The following is a 21,034-nucleotide window of genomic DNA, read 5'->3' on the forward strand; positions in this document are numbered from 1 at the left end:
AGGTTCGATTCCTCGATATTTGAAAATGTAAGAGCACTTGCCTTTGAAATATTTTAGGTATATGATATGATCGAGCATCACTCGATATCATCGAAATTTAAATATCGATGATATTGAGGGCAATATCGATTCATCGATAATTTCAAGGAATTTTCCTATAAGCTTGCTGGACAGTTTATGTCCACTTTTGATGACATCGACCTTGCCTCGACATGATCGATATTTGAATATCGATTTTATCGAGTGACTCTCGATCCAAAAAAAAATCTGAAAACTTGCTGGATAGATTTGTGTCTCAATTCGATATCATCGAAGGGCTTTTGATATCATCGAGATTTGAATTTCGAGGATATCGAGTAGCTCTTCGATATATCGAGGATTACATGATTTTCCTTAGCAGTACTTTGGACACAACAGACCAGATGTCGATTTTATCGAGTCGGCTCAATGGACTCGAGATTCAAACTTCGATGATATCGATGAGTCCATCGATCCATCGATAATTCAGTCCAGATATCTTTATGGTTGCTAGACATCTTAGGTCCTCAGTTTGATGAGATCGAGTGAGCTTCGAGAACATCGACAACAAGGTTCGATTTCATCGAACCACTTGTCGATAAATCAATAAAGGTAGAAAACTTAAAGATTTTTCTGAAGTTTGAAAAAAGTTTTCTAGCAAAAAACTTTAGAGTGTTCTATTCAATTTTAAGAGTTTTATTTACTTGGTGTTTTGGGACATGGGGACATGAGGCTAAGTTTTACCTATGACGAGTTCAGGCACGCATCCTGTTGAGGCAGACGCTTGATCAATCTTTGTATGGGGCTCCTTTGTCTAGCTGACTCAACGCTCACGCTAATTAACAAACTAGGGCACTTTGATAGGCAAGGGAGAGGAGAAGCTGACGGTTGGGATTGCTTCATGCGGCCCTAATGGATGACTGTTGCGATGCCAGCTTTCTCAATCCAAAAGAAGAAAGTCCCCTGTTTCTTCTTTCTTAGCTTGCTTGGCCATTTGTGGCTGTGAGGGGACTCCTCTCTAGCTGGCGAGTAGAAGTCAATAACCCCCTAGATAAACCGTTGTTGGCTCGTCCATCAGCCATCCAATGGTCCTTCCGTTGTGGATCCTAGCCATATATAAGGAGATGGACGGCTCGGACCCAACTCTTCCATTTCTTTGCAGGGGTCTGTATCCTTATACGGTTTTCTTCGGGCGGACCCTACAAACAGAATGGACGGTTTGGATCATCCGAAAAGTAGCCAGGGTGGCCCACTTTGGGTCTTGAAATCTCCCAGTTTTGAAATTTCAAAATGGCGAGAGAAAACTCTCTGTTTTCGCAAATGGCTCGGTCAAAGGCCATTTGACCGATAGTTGTGGTCTGGTGCACCTCGCACAAGGGAAGTTATTGGTGCACATGCACTGTGTACAAGGTCCACTGTGATGGTCACCTTAGATCCATTCCGTTCAAACACTTTAGGGGCCCCATATGGAGGTCCCGACCCACTTTGGGCCGATGGTGAGGCCCAGGTGGGCTATTACACACTTCTTTGGTCTGTATTTAGCCCATATGACGTGATCTAATGGTCAAATGGGCTCGATACTTGTTTCCAACGGTTAAATATGTATTTAAAATACATGGGTACTTTGTTGGTTATTCACTGACCCTCATGGATTGAGTTTCAGAATGCTGCTATCACTAGTTGACTTAGAAAGTGATCTGACTTAAGATATTCTATCAAGGTTACCTTCTTGACTGGTGTAGAGTGTAAACCGAGTCTCCAGGGTCATGGTGGATTGTCTCAACATTGACGGAAGGTCCTATCCTGCACATGATTAATTCAAGTTATCTAGCTAATCGATCCTGGTTCTCATTGATGTTGTTTTAAGGGGTAGCACCTGAGTACCCGAGGTACGGGGTGTTATAGTACGAGTATCATGCAGTTGTGTCTTCTCGCGTAGCTGGGTACATAGTTCAAAGAATATCTCTCGATTCATCCTAAGTTACATGACACAATCCCAGTCACTGGCCCAAATGATAGAGTTGATGAACCTGTCTCGCTCATCATCTCCATGACAAGCCGGTTGTTTGAACATGTATACACGACAGTATTCCCCGATAGCCATTATACAAGCCATCACCACCTGAACAACAACAGCCCTCTTCATCTATTCCGCTTCTTCATTTTCCATCGCCAACTAATAACCAACTCTATCAGGTTCGGATGTCTTTTAAAAATATATAGTGTAAATCTATTGGTTTATACTACATTATTATTCCATGTCACATTTCCCGAATGTGATAGCAGCATGTAAATATAAATCTAGATAAAGACATTATATATATATAACAACACGCCGTCAACCTAAAAAGCGAATCCTAACATATACGTGTAACAGTCTCCTCAATGTTACATGATTCCTTACAACATAAAGTAACACTTCTTATAGTTAAATATGCTCTATATAAAAATCAAACACTAAGATGTATAAAGCAAAATTATACAATTCCAGTTCAGCCAAGGACAAAGATAAGATATGCAATGTACCAGGGGTAATATCTCCTTCTGTAATCATGATAATACCTAAAGAGTAACCAACAGACGAAATGACAACAAACCCGGAACATTAATAATGCAAAGAGTGAAAATTTATAAGATAGAGTTTCTATACAAAGACAACAGAGACTTGTCAAAATATCAAAACCATATGGGTTGTGAATCAATTTATAAGAACAAGTAGAAGGGTAAGCACTTATCAGCCATGCGATTCCAGAGCCACTATGCAGTGATATTCTATTTGGAATCCAATTGCACATATCTATTTGAAATCCAAATGAGACACCAAACCGCAGAGGACAATTTGCCTTTCATATATTCTAACCAAAACATATATCCCATGTGAAAAATCAGATGTAGCACACAAAATTAAAAGATAGTGAAGGATGATACCATGATCCCATAACTAGGTTAGAAATTAGATATTACAAATCCTCAGCCCATAGACGATCATGAAAGACAATGAATAGCAGTTGCAAAGAATGAACAAGTAAATGAAAATAACCATAAGTACATATGAAACTTACTTCTTTTTTTCTTTTTCTTTTTTTGAAAGATAACTGATTGAATTAAAAGAAAACAGAGATACATTAGCTACAATCTGCTAAGGAAGCAGAAACTAGATAAGCCCCTAGATTGGCAAATTCGGGTAACTTACTGGTTTGGTTGTATTATATTTCCAATCGAACCAAGCAAAACTACAAAAAAATTCAGATTTCGCACACAAAACTGAGAAAAAGTGAAGGATGGGCCCATGTCTTCTGAACCTGTAAACAAACATGCCAGACAGGACCCCAAGACAGAATCCATTTGCCCATTACTTGAGAAACAGTTATATTAATGTATTCAGAAGGAAACCAAAGAGCAATGAGCAAATCATCAGTATCAAATTTAACTTGTGCATTTGTTTAGATTGATATATAGTGTGAAAAGGCTACAAGGGTGAACTCCTGGAAAGTGACATAGGATCAGAGATGTTAATCATTTAAGTGAGAGCAGCAGAGAGTGTAGAAGTTTGGAATCACCTGCTTGGGAGAAATTAGAAGCTCGAAGAGTGTCAAAATTGGCCATTATTAAAATACAAAGTTTTCCTTCTCATGCTTTTTTACTTTCTCATATTTTTATTTTCTTTGCCATTTCTCTTCAATTTGTCTCTGGATATGGCAATGTCTTGGAATCTAGATGTTGGAAGATCCATTCGGTATATAATAGGAATAAACAACAACCATATTTATAGTTTTAGGGACAAAAATTTGGATGTTGGAGACAAAATAGGCAGTTGGAACATCAATTTAATATTTGCATGCATTATAAGACAAAATTGTTACCCACATATATGTAAAAGATGCATAGCAATATCCGACCCAAAATCTTTTTTTTTAAGAAAGGAAACATGGCTCCCACCCAAGAAAACATGATTCTAAAAAATAAGTCATGATGATGTATTCAGAAGGAAACCAACTGCACATATCTGGATTGAATCCAAAGGATACTCTTCAAACCAAAAACCTCAACACTTTTCATATATACTGACCAAAAAAAAAAAAAAAAAAACACAATACTTCCTATATGTATATAAACCAAAGAGCAATCTTCTTTCATAGTAAACTGAATGTGAAGAACAAAATACGAAATAATCTTCGCACAAACATACCACTTGACAGATGGAAGTAAATGAATTTGACAACATCATGCCATATCATAAGGATTCAAGGGTGGGAAAGTACAAACAGGAACATAGCTCTAGTAACCAAAGAGTCACATTGGTAGTTTAAATGAAATTTCATAACTAGACTCCATGGAAACCAACACTAGTAAATCCATCCGAGAATGCTAGTAAGAAGAAGAACAGGCTGAACTTTAACTCCAACTATACCAACATATATGATATTCAATCAAAGTAACTCTCTGATGAAGAAATTACAAATTCATGAAGAACATTCTGACGCAGGACAGCCCTAATTATGATGCATGCTCATGGAGATAATTAAACAGCTGAAATAAAAGGAATAAATGATCTAAAATTCTAACAGTAATCATCATAACTGAGAAAATCATAAAGGAAACATGCAATGGAGCGAGCCATCACTACAACCATGGAGTATGGAATTCAATTACTACTTAGGTTGGATCCGGCGAGGGATGAGACCTCCCGATCTTGCATGGTCACACCCAATCGATCAATGAAGATCACTAGTCTGAAAAACCAAGAAGTTTCTCGGATTAGGGATTTGAGAATTTGGAGATTTAGGGTTTAGATCGGTTCTCAAGATTTTGATCGAAGAGAAATTAGCCAAAACTGAAAAATAGAAGAAAGAAAGTTATTACCTTGAGGAAGTTGGAGGGGCACAAGAAGAAATTAGAAGAAGAAGATCAAGGGGAGAGAAGAAGCACCATTAGAGAGAAGAGAGGAAGGAGGCAACCAAAGGGTTTACTTTTCATTAATCACTAGTTGAAATTCGTATTTAGGGCTTTACCCCACTTAAATAAGCAAATAAAGACATAAAATTATTAAAATACTCCTAGAATAAGCAAATAAAGATATAAGATTACTAAAAGACCCCTAACTAAGTCAAAAAATGTACAAATAACATAAATATGGGAAAGTTTGGGCGCTCGGTCTTCTTTCTCCAATCTTCCTTCACATGTGTCTTCCCTAAGTGGGGTCTTCTATATGTCCAATCACATGTGAAAGGTCTTCAGCTCCTCAATATTCGCCTATCCACAAGGACGGCACTTGTGGTTGGCGCTTTCTTCGTTGGTACACCTTGAATGCACCTGTGTCCGCATCAATTCCCCTCGGGTGAGAAAAACTCGACCCCGACAAGTTGAAACTTTTGTAGCGCTCAAGTAGATCTAGATCAATACCCTGCAATGCGTCGCCCGACAGCCACGTAGATTCAGACGATAGTTTGTTTTTCCACCTGACAAGATACCTTTGGAAACCCCCATCTCTCGTGGATACTATCTCGTCATCCAAGATTTCCTCAATTGCTTCTTTATGGGTAATGGGTAGAGGAGGGGGTGGAAGAGGTTGGGTAGCAAACTCAGAAAAAGGCCATGAAAGGGACGATGTATCAACAATGGGAGTATAGGCACAGACTAGATCTTCCACATTAAAAGTTGGATTAATGCTCATTTCAGATGGAAGGTCAACCCGATACGCGTTGGACCCAACCTTTTGTAATATCTTGAATGGTCCAGCACTACGCGCTTGTAATTTCTTTGCTGATCCTTGAGAGAATTGCTCTGGCCTTATTCGCACCATTACATAGTCTCCTTCTTAAAATTCTTGCACTCTACGATGAGAATCAGCTGAAACTTTATAATCATCATTGCTCTTATTTAACCGCTGTCTAATATGTGTATGCAAATCATGAATATGGCGTGCGAATGCATCGGCTGACTCAGAAGACCTTTGGGTAACAGACATAGGTAAGAGATCTATGGGCATTCTAGGTTTATAACCACTTACAATTTCAAAAGGACTCAACCCTGTAGATCTATTAACTAACCCATTATAAGCAAGTTCAGCAGTTGGTAAAATTAGGTCCCAAGTCTTAACATGTTCACCCACTAGACAACGTAGAAGATTTCCAAGGCTACGGTTTACCACTTCAGTTTGACCATCTGTTTGTGGGTGGTAAGCAGTAGAAAATTGCAAACGAGTTCCCATAATGTCCCACAGTGTCTTCCAAAAATAGCTAGTAAATCGAACATCACGATCAGAAACTATGGTTTTAGGTAACCCATGGAGACGCACCACACCATCAAAAAATATACGAGCAACATGAGACGCATCTGACGTCTTCGAACATGGGAGGAAATGCGCCATTTTAGAAAAACGGTCCACAACGACAAAAACGGAATCGTGCTTTTTTATAGTCTTGGGAAGCCCGAGCACGAAGTCCATACTAATGTCCTGCCACGGAGCATGTGGCACTGGCAATGGCGTGTACACCCCAGTATTTTGCTTTCTTTGCTTTGCTAGCTGACATGTTCGACACTGCCCTAAAACTTTGGCTACATCTCGCTTGAGGCTTGGCCAATAGAAACGATCTTCCACGAGGGCAATGGTCTTATCACGACCAAAATGGCCAGCTATCCCTCCTGAATGAAGCTCCCAGATGAGGAATTCACGAAGGGACATATGGGGAATACAAAGTCTGTCTCCCTTGAAAAGAAAGCCATCTTTAAGAACATATTCACCCATAATATGTTGGTCACTAGAGAGCGACGCGTAAGTACCCCCAAAATCAGGACATATGGGGTATTCATCTTTCAGTTGCTCAAATCCGACTACCTCTACACTCAAGGAGTTGAGCAATGCCACTCTCCTACTAAGGGCATCCGCTGGTTTGTTTTCAACCCCGGCCTTGTGTTTCAAAACAAACGAATATTCCTGAAGAAACGCTACCCACTTGGCATGCCTTGGGTTGAGTTTCTTCTGAGAATGCAAATATCTCAAAGCCTCATGGTCAGAAAACAAAACGAATTCTTGCGGTAGGAGGTAGTGTCGCCAATGTCTCAGGGATTGCACTACCGCATAAAATTCTTTATCGTAAGTGGAGTATTTTTGTTTTGCCTCATTCAGTTTCTCACTGAAATAGGCCACCGGGTGTCCTTCTTGACTCAACACTCCACCTATACCGACACCAGACGCATCACACGCTACTACAAAGACTGTAGAAAAGTCAGGTAGACGCATGACAGGAGCTTCCACCATCTTGCCCTTAATTTCTTTAAAAGCCTTGACGGCGGCTTTAGACCACACGAACTCTCCCCCTTTCATGCACTCGGTAATGGGAGCCATGATCGTGCTAAAACTCCTAATGAACCGACGATAAAAAGTTGCTAGGCCGTGAAAACTTCGCACCTCATGAATGTTCCTTGGTTCTGGCCACTCAACTATGGCCCTGACTTTTTCAGGGTCTGCGCGCATCCCTTCAGATGACACTATAAATCCTAAGAACATAACTTGGTTAGACATGAATGCACATTTCTTAAGATTAGCGTACAACTTTTCCTTCCTAAGGACACTACAGACCTTCTTTAAATGTTCAAGGTGTGATTCCTTAGTGGTACTATAAATAAGAATATCGTCAAAGTACACCACTAGGAATTTTTTCATGAACGGCCTTAAAGTTTGTGTCATCACCCGCATGAAAGTACTGGGTGCGTTAGTCAAGCCAAAGGGCATGACCAACCACTCATACAGCCCATCTTTCGTCTTAAACGCCGTCTTCCACTCATCTCCTGGGCGTATACGAATTTGGTGATATCCACTCTTGAGGTCTATCTTAGAGAATATAGTGGACCTGGCCATCATGTCAAGCATATCATCAAGTCTAGGTATAAGGAACCTATACTTGACAGTAATTTTATTTATGGCACGGCTGTCCACACACATGCGCCACGTGCCGTCTTTCTTTGGCGTTAACAATGCAGGCACGGCACACGGGCTCATATTCTCTTGGATGAAACCCTTTTGCAGAAGCTCATCAACTTGCTTCTTCAACTCTGCATGCGCTGCAAGGTTCATCCTGTAGTGAGGAAGGTTCGGTAGAGTAGACCCTGGGACAAGATCAATGGCATGCTGTATGTCCCTCATAGGTGGCAACTCATTCGGTAAGTCTTCAGGAAATACATTACTGTATTCCTTCAGGACCGAGGTCACCTCACAAGGCAACTCTGATGGAACCTCAGTTGTAATTTCTCTAGCCACAAGGGCATACACCATAGAATCCTCCTTAGCCTCTTTTTTAAACTCTCTTGCGCTGATTATATGTAAAGACTTAGGTTTGGATTTCCCCATTTCTCTAGGCTCACTTGCCTTCTCATCCTTCTTCTTCCCTAATGTATTCTCAGGTGGCATGGGATTAAGTTTGATCTTTTTACCATTATACATAAAAGTACACGCATTCGAATGGCTAAAGATCGTGACATCATTATCGAATAGCCACGGTCTACCTAGGATAATATGTCCCACATCCATAGGTAAAACATCACACCACAGGGACTCTTTGTATGACCCAAACTCGATGGGGACTAGACATTGCTGGGTGACAGGTAAGGATGTCTTGTCAACCCAAGAAACTTTATACGGGTCTGGATGAGGTATGGATTTCAGTTTTAAGCGATCTAAGGTGCTAGTGGAAATCACATTCTGACAACTTCCACTGTCCACTATCACCTTACAATTCTTTTCACCACACTTGGCAATAGTGTAGAAGATAGTGCTTCGACGCCAGTCAGCACTACTTCTAGACTGAGCTAACACACGCCTGACTACTGCAAGCGTTGCTTCTTCATCTACTTCTTCATCAGTAAGTCCTCCTTCAGGGTGATACTCTTCAACTTCATAATCACCCTGGTCATCTCCACCCTCGTGGGACTCGCCTATAACTAAGGCTCTCCCACGGCTCTTCGTAGGACACTGATTAGACATGTGGCCAAGGTTGCCACACTCATAGCACCTCACTTGGCTCATGTTACTAGGACCGGCACCAAGAACCCCTTTGCCCTTGTCCTCCCTAGGCCTAGGCGGAATGGTCGCCTGTGCCCTAGGTTGATTACCAATATTAGGTCTAGTTCCTTGGGAACTAGATCTAGCATTGGAGTCTCGGGACTCGAAACGACGAAAGACAGGAGCCTTCAGATATTGCTCTAACTCCTGCACGACTTGATATGCTTCATCTAAGTCCGTTAAGGGCCGAGTAATAAGCTCGCGCTGAAGATCCGCACAAAGGCCCGTCTTAAAACGCGAGAGCGTTACTAGAAGGTCTTCTCGGATATCACATCGCATCACATACTCTTCAAATTTAGCGATGTAGTCAACGGCAGGCATTAACCCTTGGCGTAAGGATTGTCATTGGTCAAGGAGCTTCTGACGGTATGAGAGAGGAAGGTACTTCTCCTTCAACTTCTCTTTCATCTCATACCAATGTGTGATAGGGGCTCTACCAACTCTCTCTATCCTACGCTCGGTGTTGGTCCAAAAGAGCTTGGCTTGACCCACAAGCTTCATCTTAGCAAACCGCATTTGACGGTTTTCTGACATGCCATACCACTCAAAGTAGTGGTCCATCTCAGCTACCCAGTCAAGGAATGCCTTGCGATCCAAGCGTCCATCAAAACTCGGGGCCTCAACTCTCACACTCTTCATCGCACGCTCATCTGGCTCATAACGGTCTTGATGACCACATGTGGCTCGTGCCTCTCGCACCACACCACGACCGTTACCACGATCTCTATCCTCACTACCACCACGTGTGGCAGCACGTTCTTCCATGATTCCTTCCACTTGGGAGTGCGCATCTTCCCCTACAGCGGGGTTTTCCTTTTGGGACGCCTCTAGTTGCTCTACCTTAGTCATGGTAGTGGTAATTTGGTTCTCAAGGCGGGCAAACTCACGCCTTTGACCCGCTTCTAGAGCGGTTATCTTTTGTATCAATTGAGCAAGTTGCTCAGATAACTGCTCGTTATTCATGGTAGGTTGAAGTCCGAAACCTCTACCTCTTCTCGTGGGCATACAATGAAGACTTGAACCAAACTCTACCTAACTAGACTACTAGGTGTTATGACTTTCAAGATGAATGAGATGAATGCAAAACTACTATGAACTGACACAATTAAGTTGAAATAGGAAACAACTCAAATCTGAAAATTTTCCAGATTAGGAACTTTCTAAAATTGGAAAGTTTTTAAAATTGAAAACTTTCTAAACCTGAAACTTTCCTAAGTTAAACCTAAAAATCAAAAGCCTAATTTGATAACTCGATCTAGACAAAAACCATGCAAGCCTTGGCTTTGATACCAAATTTGACGCAGGACAGCCCTAATTATGATGCATGCTCATGGAGATAATTAAACAGTGGAAATAAAAGGAATAAATGATCTAAAATTCTAACAGTAATCATCATAACTAAGAAAATCATAAAGGAAACATGCAATGGAGCGGGCCATCACTACAACCATGGAGTATGGAATTCAATTACTACTTAGGTTGGATCCGGCGAGGGATGAGACCTCCCGATCTTGCATGGTCACACCCAATCGATCAATGAAGATCACTAGTCCGAAAAACCAAGAAGTTTCTCGGATTAGGGATTTGAGAATTTGGGGATTTAGGGTTTAGATCGGTTCTCAAGATTTTGATCGAAGAGAAATTAGCCAAAACTAAAAAATAGAAGAAAGAAAGTTATTACCTTGAGGAAGTTGGAGGGGCACAAGAAGAAATTAGAAGAAGAAGATCAAGGAGAGAGAAGAAACACCATTAGAGAGAAGAGAGGAAGGAGGCAACCAAAGGGTTTGCTTTTCATTAATCACTAGTTGAAATTCGTATTTAGGGCTTTACCCCACTTAAATAAGCAAATAAAGACATAAAATTACTAAAATACCCCTAGAATAAGCAAATAAAGATATAAGATTACTAAAAGACCCCTAACTAAGTCAAAAAACGTGCAAATAACATAAATATGGGAAAGTTTGGGCGCTCGGTCTTCTTTCTCCAATCTTCCTTCACATGTGTCTTCCCTAAGTGGGGTCTTCTATATGTCCAATCACATGTGAAAGGTCTTCAGCTCCTCAATATTCGCCTATCCACAAGGACGGCACTTGTGGTTGGCGCTTTCTTCGTTGGTACACCTTGAATGCACCTGTGTCCGCATCACATTCCAAATCAAGTTTAGAGAAATTAGTAGAACAAAAACTAAAACCTTTATGCATATTTAAGACCATCCATATGAAACCATGCTACGAGCATATTCAGATCAGTCGAACTTGATTGTAAACGAAATAATATAGAATATTAAACCAAGAATTCATCTGCCCACATTCTGAGAAACAGTAAATGCACAATAGATGAGAGTAACCATAACAGAGATGTATAACAGATCCCAGAGATGAGACAAATGAACTTCAAGTTAATGAAACCATGCTGCGAGTAACCAACAGAATTCCACGAAAACAACTTGACTTTAGGTTAAATAGGAAAAAAAATACATTCCTTGTCAAAAGAAGGAATCCAACTGCATATATCTAGATTGAATCCAAAGGATACAATCGAAACCACATAAGACAACAATTTTCATATATGTTGACAGTAAAGAAAACAATTCTTCTTGTATATGAACTAAGAAACTGATTCCATATCTAATCTGAATGTAAAGAACAGGATACGTAAGAATCTTTGCACAAATAGACCACTTGACAGATGCAAGTAGATGAAAATACTAGTATAATTTCATGTCATATGCTAGATGGGTGGGAATGTAAAATCTAAAAATTTACTGAGAATACATTCCACCTAACATATGAGTTCATCTCATTTTACTTAACAGAAACCACAGATGGTTAACTTTCAGCCAATGAAGATAGCTCTGGTAACATGTAGAACAAACTGACCTTGAAGTCCAACTTATTCAACATATGAGATTCAATCAAAGTAACTCTCCAGGGAAATTAACAGCATTGCATGAAGAACAATCCACATCAATTTCAGAGAAATTAGTAGAGTATAAGACAAATCTCCACTTTATGACAAAATATTTAAAGATATTAAGATTTTTCGAACTCGATGTTAAATGAAATTCCACACAATATCAAAGTAAGAATCCATATGCCCACATACTGAGAAACAGTATTGCAAAAAAAAAAAAAGAAAAAAGAAAAAGACAGATGTGGAAAACAGGATACTTGATAACAGATGACAAAATATACAAAGATATTCTGATGCAATCCACAATCTAAACTAAATGTGAAAAATAGGGAGATTTATGGGCATACATTCCACACAAAAAAAAAGATTTCATGTCATTTGATTTATCAAAAAATACGCATGGACAGAGATCAGCAAATGAAGATAGCATTGATCAAATAGTGATTAATATACGTAGTTTAATCCAATAAATTCATAACTGGATTATAAGGAAAACCAACAACAAAAAATCCATCTGAGATATACCAATGTAACACTCCAATTAAGTAAATAGAAATTCTCAGAAAAACAATCTATAGCAAATAGTCCAAAAATTAGTAAATTATATAACATATGAGATATACGAAACTAAAGAAATCCCAGATAATCAAATTCCTCAAATATATTCAGAGAACCTAAAACCCCCTGGATCATGATATTGCAAAGGCCTATTATAATCGGAATCCAAATGGGCCTAAACATAAGAAGTAATATAGAAGAAAACCCACACTACCGAGTTAACAAAACTTGAAGACAATAAAACGATGCAGTGAAATACATTAAATTTTTGTAAGAAAGCTAAGAGCAATAGGAAAAAAAATCAGTATATATGACATATGAAGAAGAAGTCCAACTGCACATATATATCAAAACTTGGAGGGCTTGTTTCGCCGGTGACAAATGGTTATCACATCAAATGCATGCAAATCCTTCATGGCACTCTCAAACGCAACGTAAATCAATATTTTCTGGAACATGCAAGACATAATCAGGGCGTTTCATGCTCAATGGGCGAGGAAAAAGACCTACCTCAACCTGACCATACCGTCAGTTCGCAATGACAGGGCCCGGTCGACTGAAGACGGCCATCGCGACCTGACGGTGGTTCTTATAACCCCATTTCACCCCAAAAATAAACCCTTCCTCTACCATCTCTCCCGCCAAAGCTCCACCCTATGAAAACCCATCCCGTAGTCCATACGATGGACTATGGACATGCATGGGATGACAACGAGAAAGGATACAAACCAGCATTGGATCCACGGGATTTTGCAATCGCAGAGGAAGTCTCCCAAATTCAGTGAGAAATTTTATCCATCTTCAATCCCTCGCCACCCAAACAGACCTCCATAAGGGGGGGGGGGGGGGGGGGAGAATTTGAGAACCCTATCCCACCTACTCCACCCTACTCCATTGTAAGATGCAGGTCCCAACATGCCATGGTAGAGCCAGGGAAGTTTCAAAGATAAGCAACTCTTTCTGCACCTGGTTTTCGGTATCATGTCCTAAATGATAGATGTACGATATTTCAGAAATATCATGGTGGCCCACCTAACTTCCCAAGGGCAGGAACTTACTTTCGCAGGAAATCCACGTTAATGACTATGCCCTGACAAAGATATGTCAAAATGACTGTGAGAGAGACAAAAGAACAGTTTGGTAACCCGCAGGAGCACCACAAACCGTGATCACCGTCTAGCGAGTGAAGCCCACTGTAGAAGCCACCCTGAAGTAATCAAGAAACCGGATGGAAGGAACCATTCCATCAACAAAATTTTCTCGTTGAATTGATGGGATCTTTCACCGTGGTCAATCCACCGTGGGATCTTACCCAAAGTAATTGCGATCAATAAGGGTAGGCCTGATAAATGGTAGAGATTGGAATGGATCACAATTCCACATTCCTCTTTGAGGAATGATGAGAAAAACATCAATGATCTAGTACCGGGCACTTAAAAATGTTCCATCGGCGTCTAACTTGTTCAGATGGGTCATAAAGTCAAAGCACGAGAAACTGTAATTTTCTCGTCGAAAAGTCCAAGCACGAGAAACTGCTCCATCAAGTGGATTATAACAATCTACCTGCTCATCGTCACGCTGTAAATGCACTATGATGTGGCCGGACTACAGTTCCATATACGCCGAGCATATAATTCAGTGATCTAGACCGTTGATCTGATAGACTACTCCATGGATTATGGACGTTCGAAAAATCTCCAACATTCAAAGATATTCACCCGTAGATATTTTGGCCCATTGACTTTTCTTTGGAGCATCTTTTTCTTAGTCACCACTTTCCCATTCCTCACCAATAAATATCCCACCCAAGCTTCCTCCTACACTTACAGCTAATCCCTTGCACTTGATCTGAAGAAAGGATGGAAGAAATCCTCTCCATTTTTCTGATAATATCAGCATCTCTGCTTCTCTCATGTGGTGTGAGAGTAGTTTACTTCATTTGGTGGAGACCCATGAAACTCCAGAAACATCTCAACCAGCAAGGAATCAAAGGCAACTCCTACAAGCTTTTCTTTGGTGACATGAAAGAGATGGGCAGGTTGATGAAGGAGGCATGGTCGAAACCCATGAATCTAACTCACTGGATAGCGCCACGTGTCTTCCCTTACTTCTATCACTTGGTGCAAAAAGAAGGTATTTATGACCTGTGGTTTATAGTGGTATTCTAGTCCTTTTTTTTTTTTTTCTATTATTTCCTTTGTTCGAGGTTATAGATAGTGATATTTTCATCCACAGTTGTAAAACTCAGTGACTCGGACTCCAAACTCCATCAAGTCAACTTGACTCGATGAGCTTTTGCGCCGAGTCAGAAGGAAACTTGCTCATAACCGTGACACGATTATAACTTGAGAAGGCTGGTTGAGTCAACCGACCGACTCGGCATACACTCAGTCTGAGTCACTCACGGGGAAGTTCAAACTCACGACCTCAGCGAGGCATATCGAACCCACCCACCCATGCACCGAACATCGTAAATATGACCATTTTGTCCCATTTTAAAACACTTGTAAACAAGTGCCATTACCCTTTGCTAAGCGCATGCGTTGCAATTTCCTCTAGCCATTAGAGGAAATTTACTCCTTGATAGAGTAGGAGTGGAAGACTTGAAAGTCAGAGTTATTGTTACATGTAATTGAGTATATATATCGTGGGGTATTGTGACACACGGATGAATGTGATGAGGTTGAACACCGTTTCCCTCAAGAGGATAATTGTTCCAAATCCACGAAACTTCTTTGGACTCCTCATAGAGGTTCCATGAATCCACGAGAAAAAAAAAAAAGCAAAATAGAAAATAAATTCTAAAAAATTCAAAATTGATTAATGAATAAAATAAACGAATTCACAACCCTTTAAATAGTGCTAAGCAATGGGAGAGAAATCAGAAGCAAGCAAGGTTTTCGGCCAAAAATAGTAAGTGTCCTATTTGGCCTCACCAAGCTCTTCTCCTAATTATTCTAAGCTCTTTTCACGTTGGGCGCAACTCCTAAAGCCCAACGGATGAAGAGTTATAATCAAACTAAAACTTAGTATTTATAGTAAAAATGGAATTAAATTAAAATTGGGAAACGACTGTCGATTCAAGGGTATTTCGCGCAATTTGGCATAGCGAGGTTGGTTGGCTAAAGTAGCTCATTCTACCCTAAAATCATATATTTTACGCTCGATAACTCATTCCAGATTGTAAGATACACCCAATTTAAGGCTCGACGGTCCAAATCACTTCTGTCGTCGAGTGGGCCTTTTCTGATCCATCTTAGCCATGAAACTGTCTGCAACCCACTCTACATCATATTGATAGGTGGGCCCCTTCATTTTCTGAGGCGAGGGATTACCTGAAAGCTTGTTGATCTGTTCATAAAAATAAATATATTAGCTTTCCTTTTAAAAAAAGGCTTATTAAGAAGGGCTTAAAAAAACGCATGCGTTGCAATAACGCTCATTTACAAGTTGCCATCATGACACCATAACACGGGTGCAAGATCCAATTCACCTATCAGGTTGGTCCAACCTTCTAATTTGCCCTGCGGGCCCCAAGATTGGAAACATGTGGAAGGGTCAGAAAACTTCATCAAATTTTTCACAGAGGTTGTTTTGCAAAATATGGTCCACCTGACCAGTAGGACAACCTGATTCTTGGGCTGGGACACCAATATAGTGTTGCCATTCTAATGGATGGATTGGATCTCAGACTTATCATGGAATTCTGGCACATGTGGGCTTAGCAAAGCTCTTACTCTTAGGTGGCGTCTTGATTTTAAGTTACTTACAATAAGCTACTTATGTGCAAAGTAGCTTACTTATCTTAGTTTCTACTTGTAAACATGCGAAGTAGCTTACTTATCTTAGTTTCTACTTGTAAACCACATTCTTATCAGCTTCTCCTCTCTTTTGATCCATCTGGTGCCTCTCTTCAACAACTTACAAAAAGTAGAAAAGGTAAAACAATTAACTGAAGTGATTAAGCAATTTTAAGTTAAAAAGTTACTTATAACTAATCATAAACCAAACTTAATTATCTGAAATAAGTTACTTATATATCTACTGCTGTAACTAGAAAAAGTAACCTGTTTGGTGGTATCCAAACGGGCCCTTAATATCTCTAAATTTATCTATTAAATATCAAATCAAATGAGGACTCGGCCCAGTCAAGTTTTCAAGTCATTGAACTATGTTTTCTACAAGGTAACTCAAATGAATATGGGACCTTCATGTTGGTACCTTGCAGCACTTAGGACGGCTGATGGGCAGGTAGCCCAGATGTTTTCGTCCCAATTGAGCGTTTGTCTGGGAATATCCTCATGGATTTTTAACCAGTGATTGATTAAAATTCCCTCTTACAAAGCTTGTGGGTGTTCCTCTTTAGATTGATCCTTTCAGATTCCCCTATTACTAAGCTTATGGGTATTCATGCTCTGGCAGTGATGTTTTATTTTATAGTACTTGATATTGGAACACAGGCAAGTTATCTCTTATTTGGGTCGGGACGACCCCTCGACTGATCATCAACGATTCGGAGCTCATGATGCAAGTCCTATCAAACAAATTCGGTCATTTCCAGAAGGTTCCTCTCAACCCTCTCGTAAATCTGTTGACCTTGGGACTCACAGCTTTGGAAGGAGAGGAATGGGTCAAGCGCAGAAGGATAATCACTCCTGCTTTTCACCTTGAGAAATTGAAGGTTCTTTCTTTTCCCACATATGCATTGGTTTTACACTAAAATCACCTAGGAAAGCTCAGCAATGTGAAGTAATCATGGCAAGCCTACGTATTAATTATTAAGGGAAACAAAATCAGATTTTTTTTTTTAAAAAAAAAACAGTTCTTTGACAGGTTGAATGTTACGTAGGTGTCCATAAGTGGCGTTTTGGAAGATCTCTGAGTAAAAAAGTGCTAAACCTATGTTGCAGGCGATGATACCGGCATTTTCTACCAGTTGCAGCGAGTTGATCCAGCGATGGGGGGAGTTGGTTGGTCCCGAAGGATCATGTGAACTGGATGTCTGGCCTGAACTCCAAAATCTAACTGGAGATGTCATCTCTCGCACAGCCTTTGGCAGCAACTATGAAGAAGGAAAGAGAATCTTCGAACTTCAGAAAGAGCAGGTTGTACTGGTGCTTGAAGCTGCTTTTGCTCCATACATCCCAGGTTTAAGGTGCATTTCCACTCTCCATCTTTTATTCTTAGTGTTGGGCTCCTCTAATAATATGAAAACATGCATCACTTACCATATGTATATGAAATTGAAAGGAACACTATTTCTATACATCGTTTTATACAGATTTGTTCCCACGAAAAAGAACAGGCGTAGAATGTATTTGGACAAGGAGATCAAAGCTATATTAAGAAATCTGATCCACAAGAAAGAGCAGGCAATGAAAATGGGAGAATCAAGCACCAATGACTTGCTAGGCTTGTTGCTATTGCAATCTAATAACTGTAATGGTGTCCTAGAACCAGGGACAAACTCAGAGAACAATGCCCTGACGATTGATGATGTGATAGAGGAATGCAAATTGTTCTACTTCGCTGGCCAGGAGACAACCTCGGTATGGCTAACATGGACGATGATCTTATTAGCTATGTATCCAAGCTGGCAAGAGCGGGCAAGAGAAGAGGTTCTGCAAATATGTGGGAAAAATACACCTGATTTCGATGGTACAAGCCACTTCAAGATTGTGAGTACTTTCATATCCATTTAGTTAGCCATTTCTCTTTTAAGCTGCGTTTGTGTCCCAAAAGCTACTAGCTAATAGCAGATGGAAGGTGGATAGACTAGAGATTGTAGAATAATTGTCAGGAATTAAACATGGGCCTTTCTCACAAATCCAAGAGAAAAGATTGATTTTTAGGTTTCTATCCCTCAGCAAGAGAGGATATCTTTTCTATATATTAATTTATGAACTAAAATTTGTATAATCATATAAGTATTTCGGTTACATTCAACAGGCATTTCCTTTAGTCTACATACTCGTCTTTTTTTTTTCTTTTTTTTTTTAAAAAAAGGTCTCTGAATCAAGTTATTTAGCTTCCCCACATCTGATTATGTCCATCTGTTCATGAGTGATACAACTTGGAAAAATGATTACTCAGTTTTTCAAGACTTTTCGTAGAGTACAAAACATCATTTCCTTCGTTGGTTTCCTTCTACTTTTCAAACTGATTTTTCCTTTTTTGGCACTCACTGAAAATAAGAAAATAGAAAATATAAACTGTCATATCTGTTTCTATGGAATACAAAGCACCATTTCTTTGAAGGTTTCTTCCTACATATCAAAGTCAGTCTTCAATACTTTGGGCACTTAAACAATATGCATAAGCTGTCTATTGCGATTCTGAAGGAGTCTGTCCATCACTTCTAATATCTAGAAACAGTCAGGGGGGTGATTTCCTTTTATCTATTTCTATAGAGTAAAACGCACCATTTCTTTGGAGGTTTCCTCCTACAAATCAAAGTTAAGCTTTTAGTTCTTAGGCACTTAGACAATATGCATAAGCTGTCTATTGTGATGCTGAAAGAGTGTATCCATCACTTCTAATACCTAGAAACAATCAGGGGGATGATTTCTGCACTATTGTTCGCTTAAACCTACAAATTCTGAATTGCAGGTGACCATGATCTTGTACGAAGTTCTAAGGTTATACCCATCTGTGGCTGCCATATTTCGACATACTTATAAGAAGGTGGATTTAGGAGGGATCTCCATCCCACAAGGCGTCGACCTCATGCTACCAACACTCCTCATCCATCATGACCCTGAACTTTGGGGAGAAGACCACGAAGAATTCAAACCGGAGAGATTCTCAGGTGGAGTTTCAAAGGCCTCAAAGGATCAAACCGCCTTCTTTCCATTTGGATGGGGCCCAAGGATCTGTATTGGCCAGAACTTTGCAATGATAGAAGCGAGGATGGCACTTGCTATGATTCTACAGAACTTCTCTTTCAGCCTCTCACCCTCTTATACCCATGCTCCTTACACTCTCATAAGTCTCCAACCACAATATGGAGCCCAAGTCATCCTACACCGAATTTGAAACCGTCATCATCCTTATGATCATGTTATTGTTGCAATCATGTCCATGCTGTCTTTATCCTTACTGTTCTTGTTCTCAAGTGTTGTTTTCCTTTTAATCGTTCTGTTATGGTTGTAACTGGGAGCTTTTGTTCTGGACTGCCACGCATGCCTGTGCATCATGATCAACAAAAATACATATTCTAGCTACTTTTGTCTAGGCATGCCAGACAGTAAGTTTGCACATTGTATTATATAGAACATGGTTTGTTGTTGTCACATATGGTTGGAGTTTTGTGCAATGATCTTTGATCTTCTTCAATAAAGAATTGGATGTCTTACCACGTTTGTAGTATGTCGGCAAGGTCGGCAAGTCCTGCTGTTAGATTCCAAATGGTAATTAAAATGTTTGAGGAACTGGTGTTCTTCCTCAAGAAGGGTAGCATGAACACAATATGGGTAGCAACATACTGTGTCAGGACATATCAGGATCAGTCCTTTGATTTCAGGCATAAGCCAGCCATTAGCATCATAAACAGACCCCTTCCCGTGCCAAGGTCAGGCCTAAAGAGAATTTTGCAAAAACAAGGCCTAAGCCTGGCCAGTCAAAACTAGTTGCGCTTCAAAAGCAGGACGACAAGCGAAAATGGGGGCCTCTGTTACAGGCCTGACCCAACCTGTATCAGGCCAGAAGCCACAACTCAATATGCCATCATGTTCTTGTAGTTTTAAGATTTTCATCTTCTTTAAAAGTTGCTTATAATAATGTTGATAATGGTATATAATAAGGTTTATTTGGACACTACCATTTTATTTTATTTTTTGGCAAATTTAACTTGTAAGAGAGATTTTGTTATTTCAAATAATTTTAATACGAATTAGGATTTTGGTTTTCTTTTCAAGTATTCTAATCAGAACTATCAGAATTATTATTCAATAAAATTATCCGAATTTTCCCTTTTATTTCGTGTGGACTCCAAGATTTTTACTTTTTCCAACAAAGTTTTAGAGGGAACAAAATTCAAACAATTATAAATTCAATTATGAAAAAGTGCACATGCAAAGACTCCAATCGTTTCTATGATATTAGTTAACCAATCCAATGAGATAAAAGCTCAACATTTGTGTTTAATGCAATCTAACTCATTGAAAAAGAAGGTCAAAAGTTTGGTCTAATACACTTTCAACTAAAACATAGAGTGGGAAACAAATGAATATGCACATGTTCATGTGTATAGATTTTTTATTTTTTATTTTCAATTTTCACACGCACTGACACACCCCACACATGTTGGCACACTCACACCACAATGGGTGGTCGAACCCATGACCTCATGTTGAAACTCTTGTGAGTCTTCTAGTGAGTCATAGGGTCACATGTAGGGGTGTACAACGAGTCCAATCGAGTCGAGCTGGCACGACTCGGCTCGGCCACTAGCTGACCTCAGCTTGAACTTGGCTTGGCTCGGTT

General features: G+C 39.9%; 1 protein-coding gene across 1 annotated transcript; it reads left to right on the forward strand.

The window, feature by feature from the left end:
- Positions 1 to 14,349: 14,349 nt before the first annotated feature.
- Positions 14,350 to 19,918, forward strand: LOC131240812 (cytochrome P450 CYP72A616-like). Its single transcript, XM_058239293.1, has 5 exons — positions 14,350 to 14,683; positions 17,011 to 17,231; positions 17,461 to 17,705; positions 17,832 to 18,228; positions 19,160 to 19,918. Exons 1-5 carry the CDS (start codon positions 14,410 to 14,412, stop codon positions 19,583 to 19,585), a joined length of 1,563 nt encoding a protein of 520 aa, XP_058095276.1. The 5' UTR covers positions 14,350 to 14,409; the 3' UTR covers positions 19,586 to 19,918.
- The last annotated feature ends 1,116 nt before the right edge of the window (positions 19,919 to 21,034 follow it).

The sequence above is a fragment of the Magnolia sinica genome, chromosome 3 (assembly GCF_029962835.1).
Source record: "Magnolia sinica isolate HGM2019 chromosome 3, MsV1, whole genome shotgun sequence".
Taxonomy (NCBI): domain Eukaryota; kingdom Viridiplantae; phylum Streptophyta; class Magnoliopsida; order Magnoliales; family Magnoliaceae; genus Magnolia; species Magnolia sinica.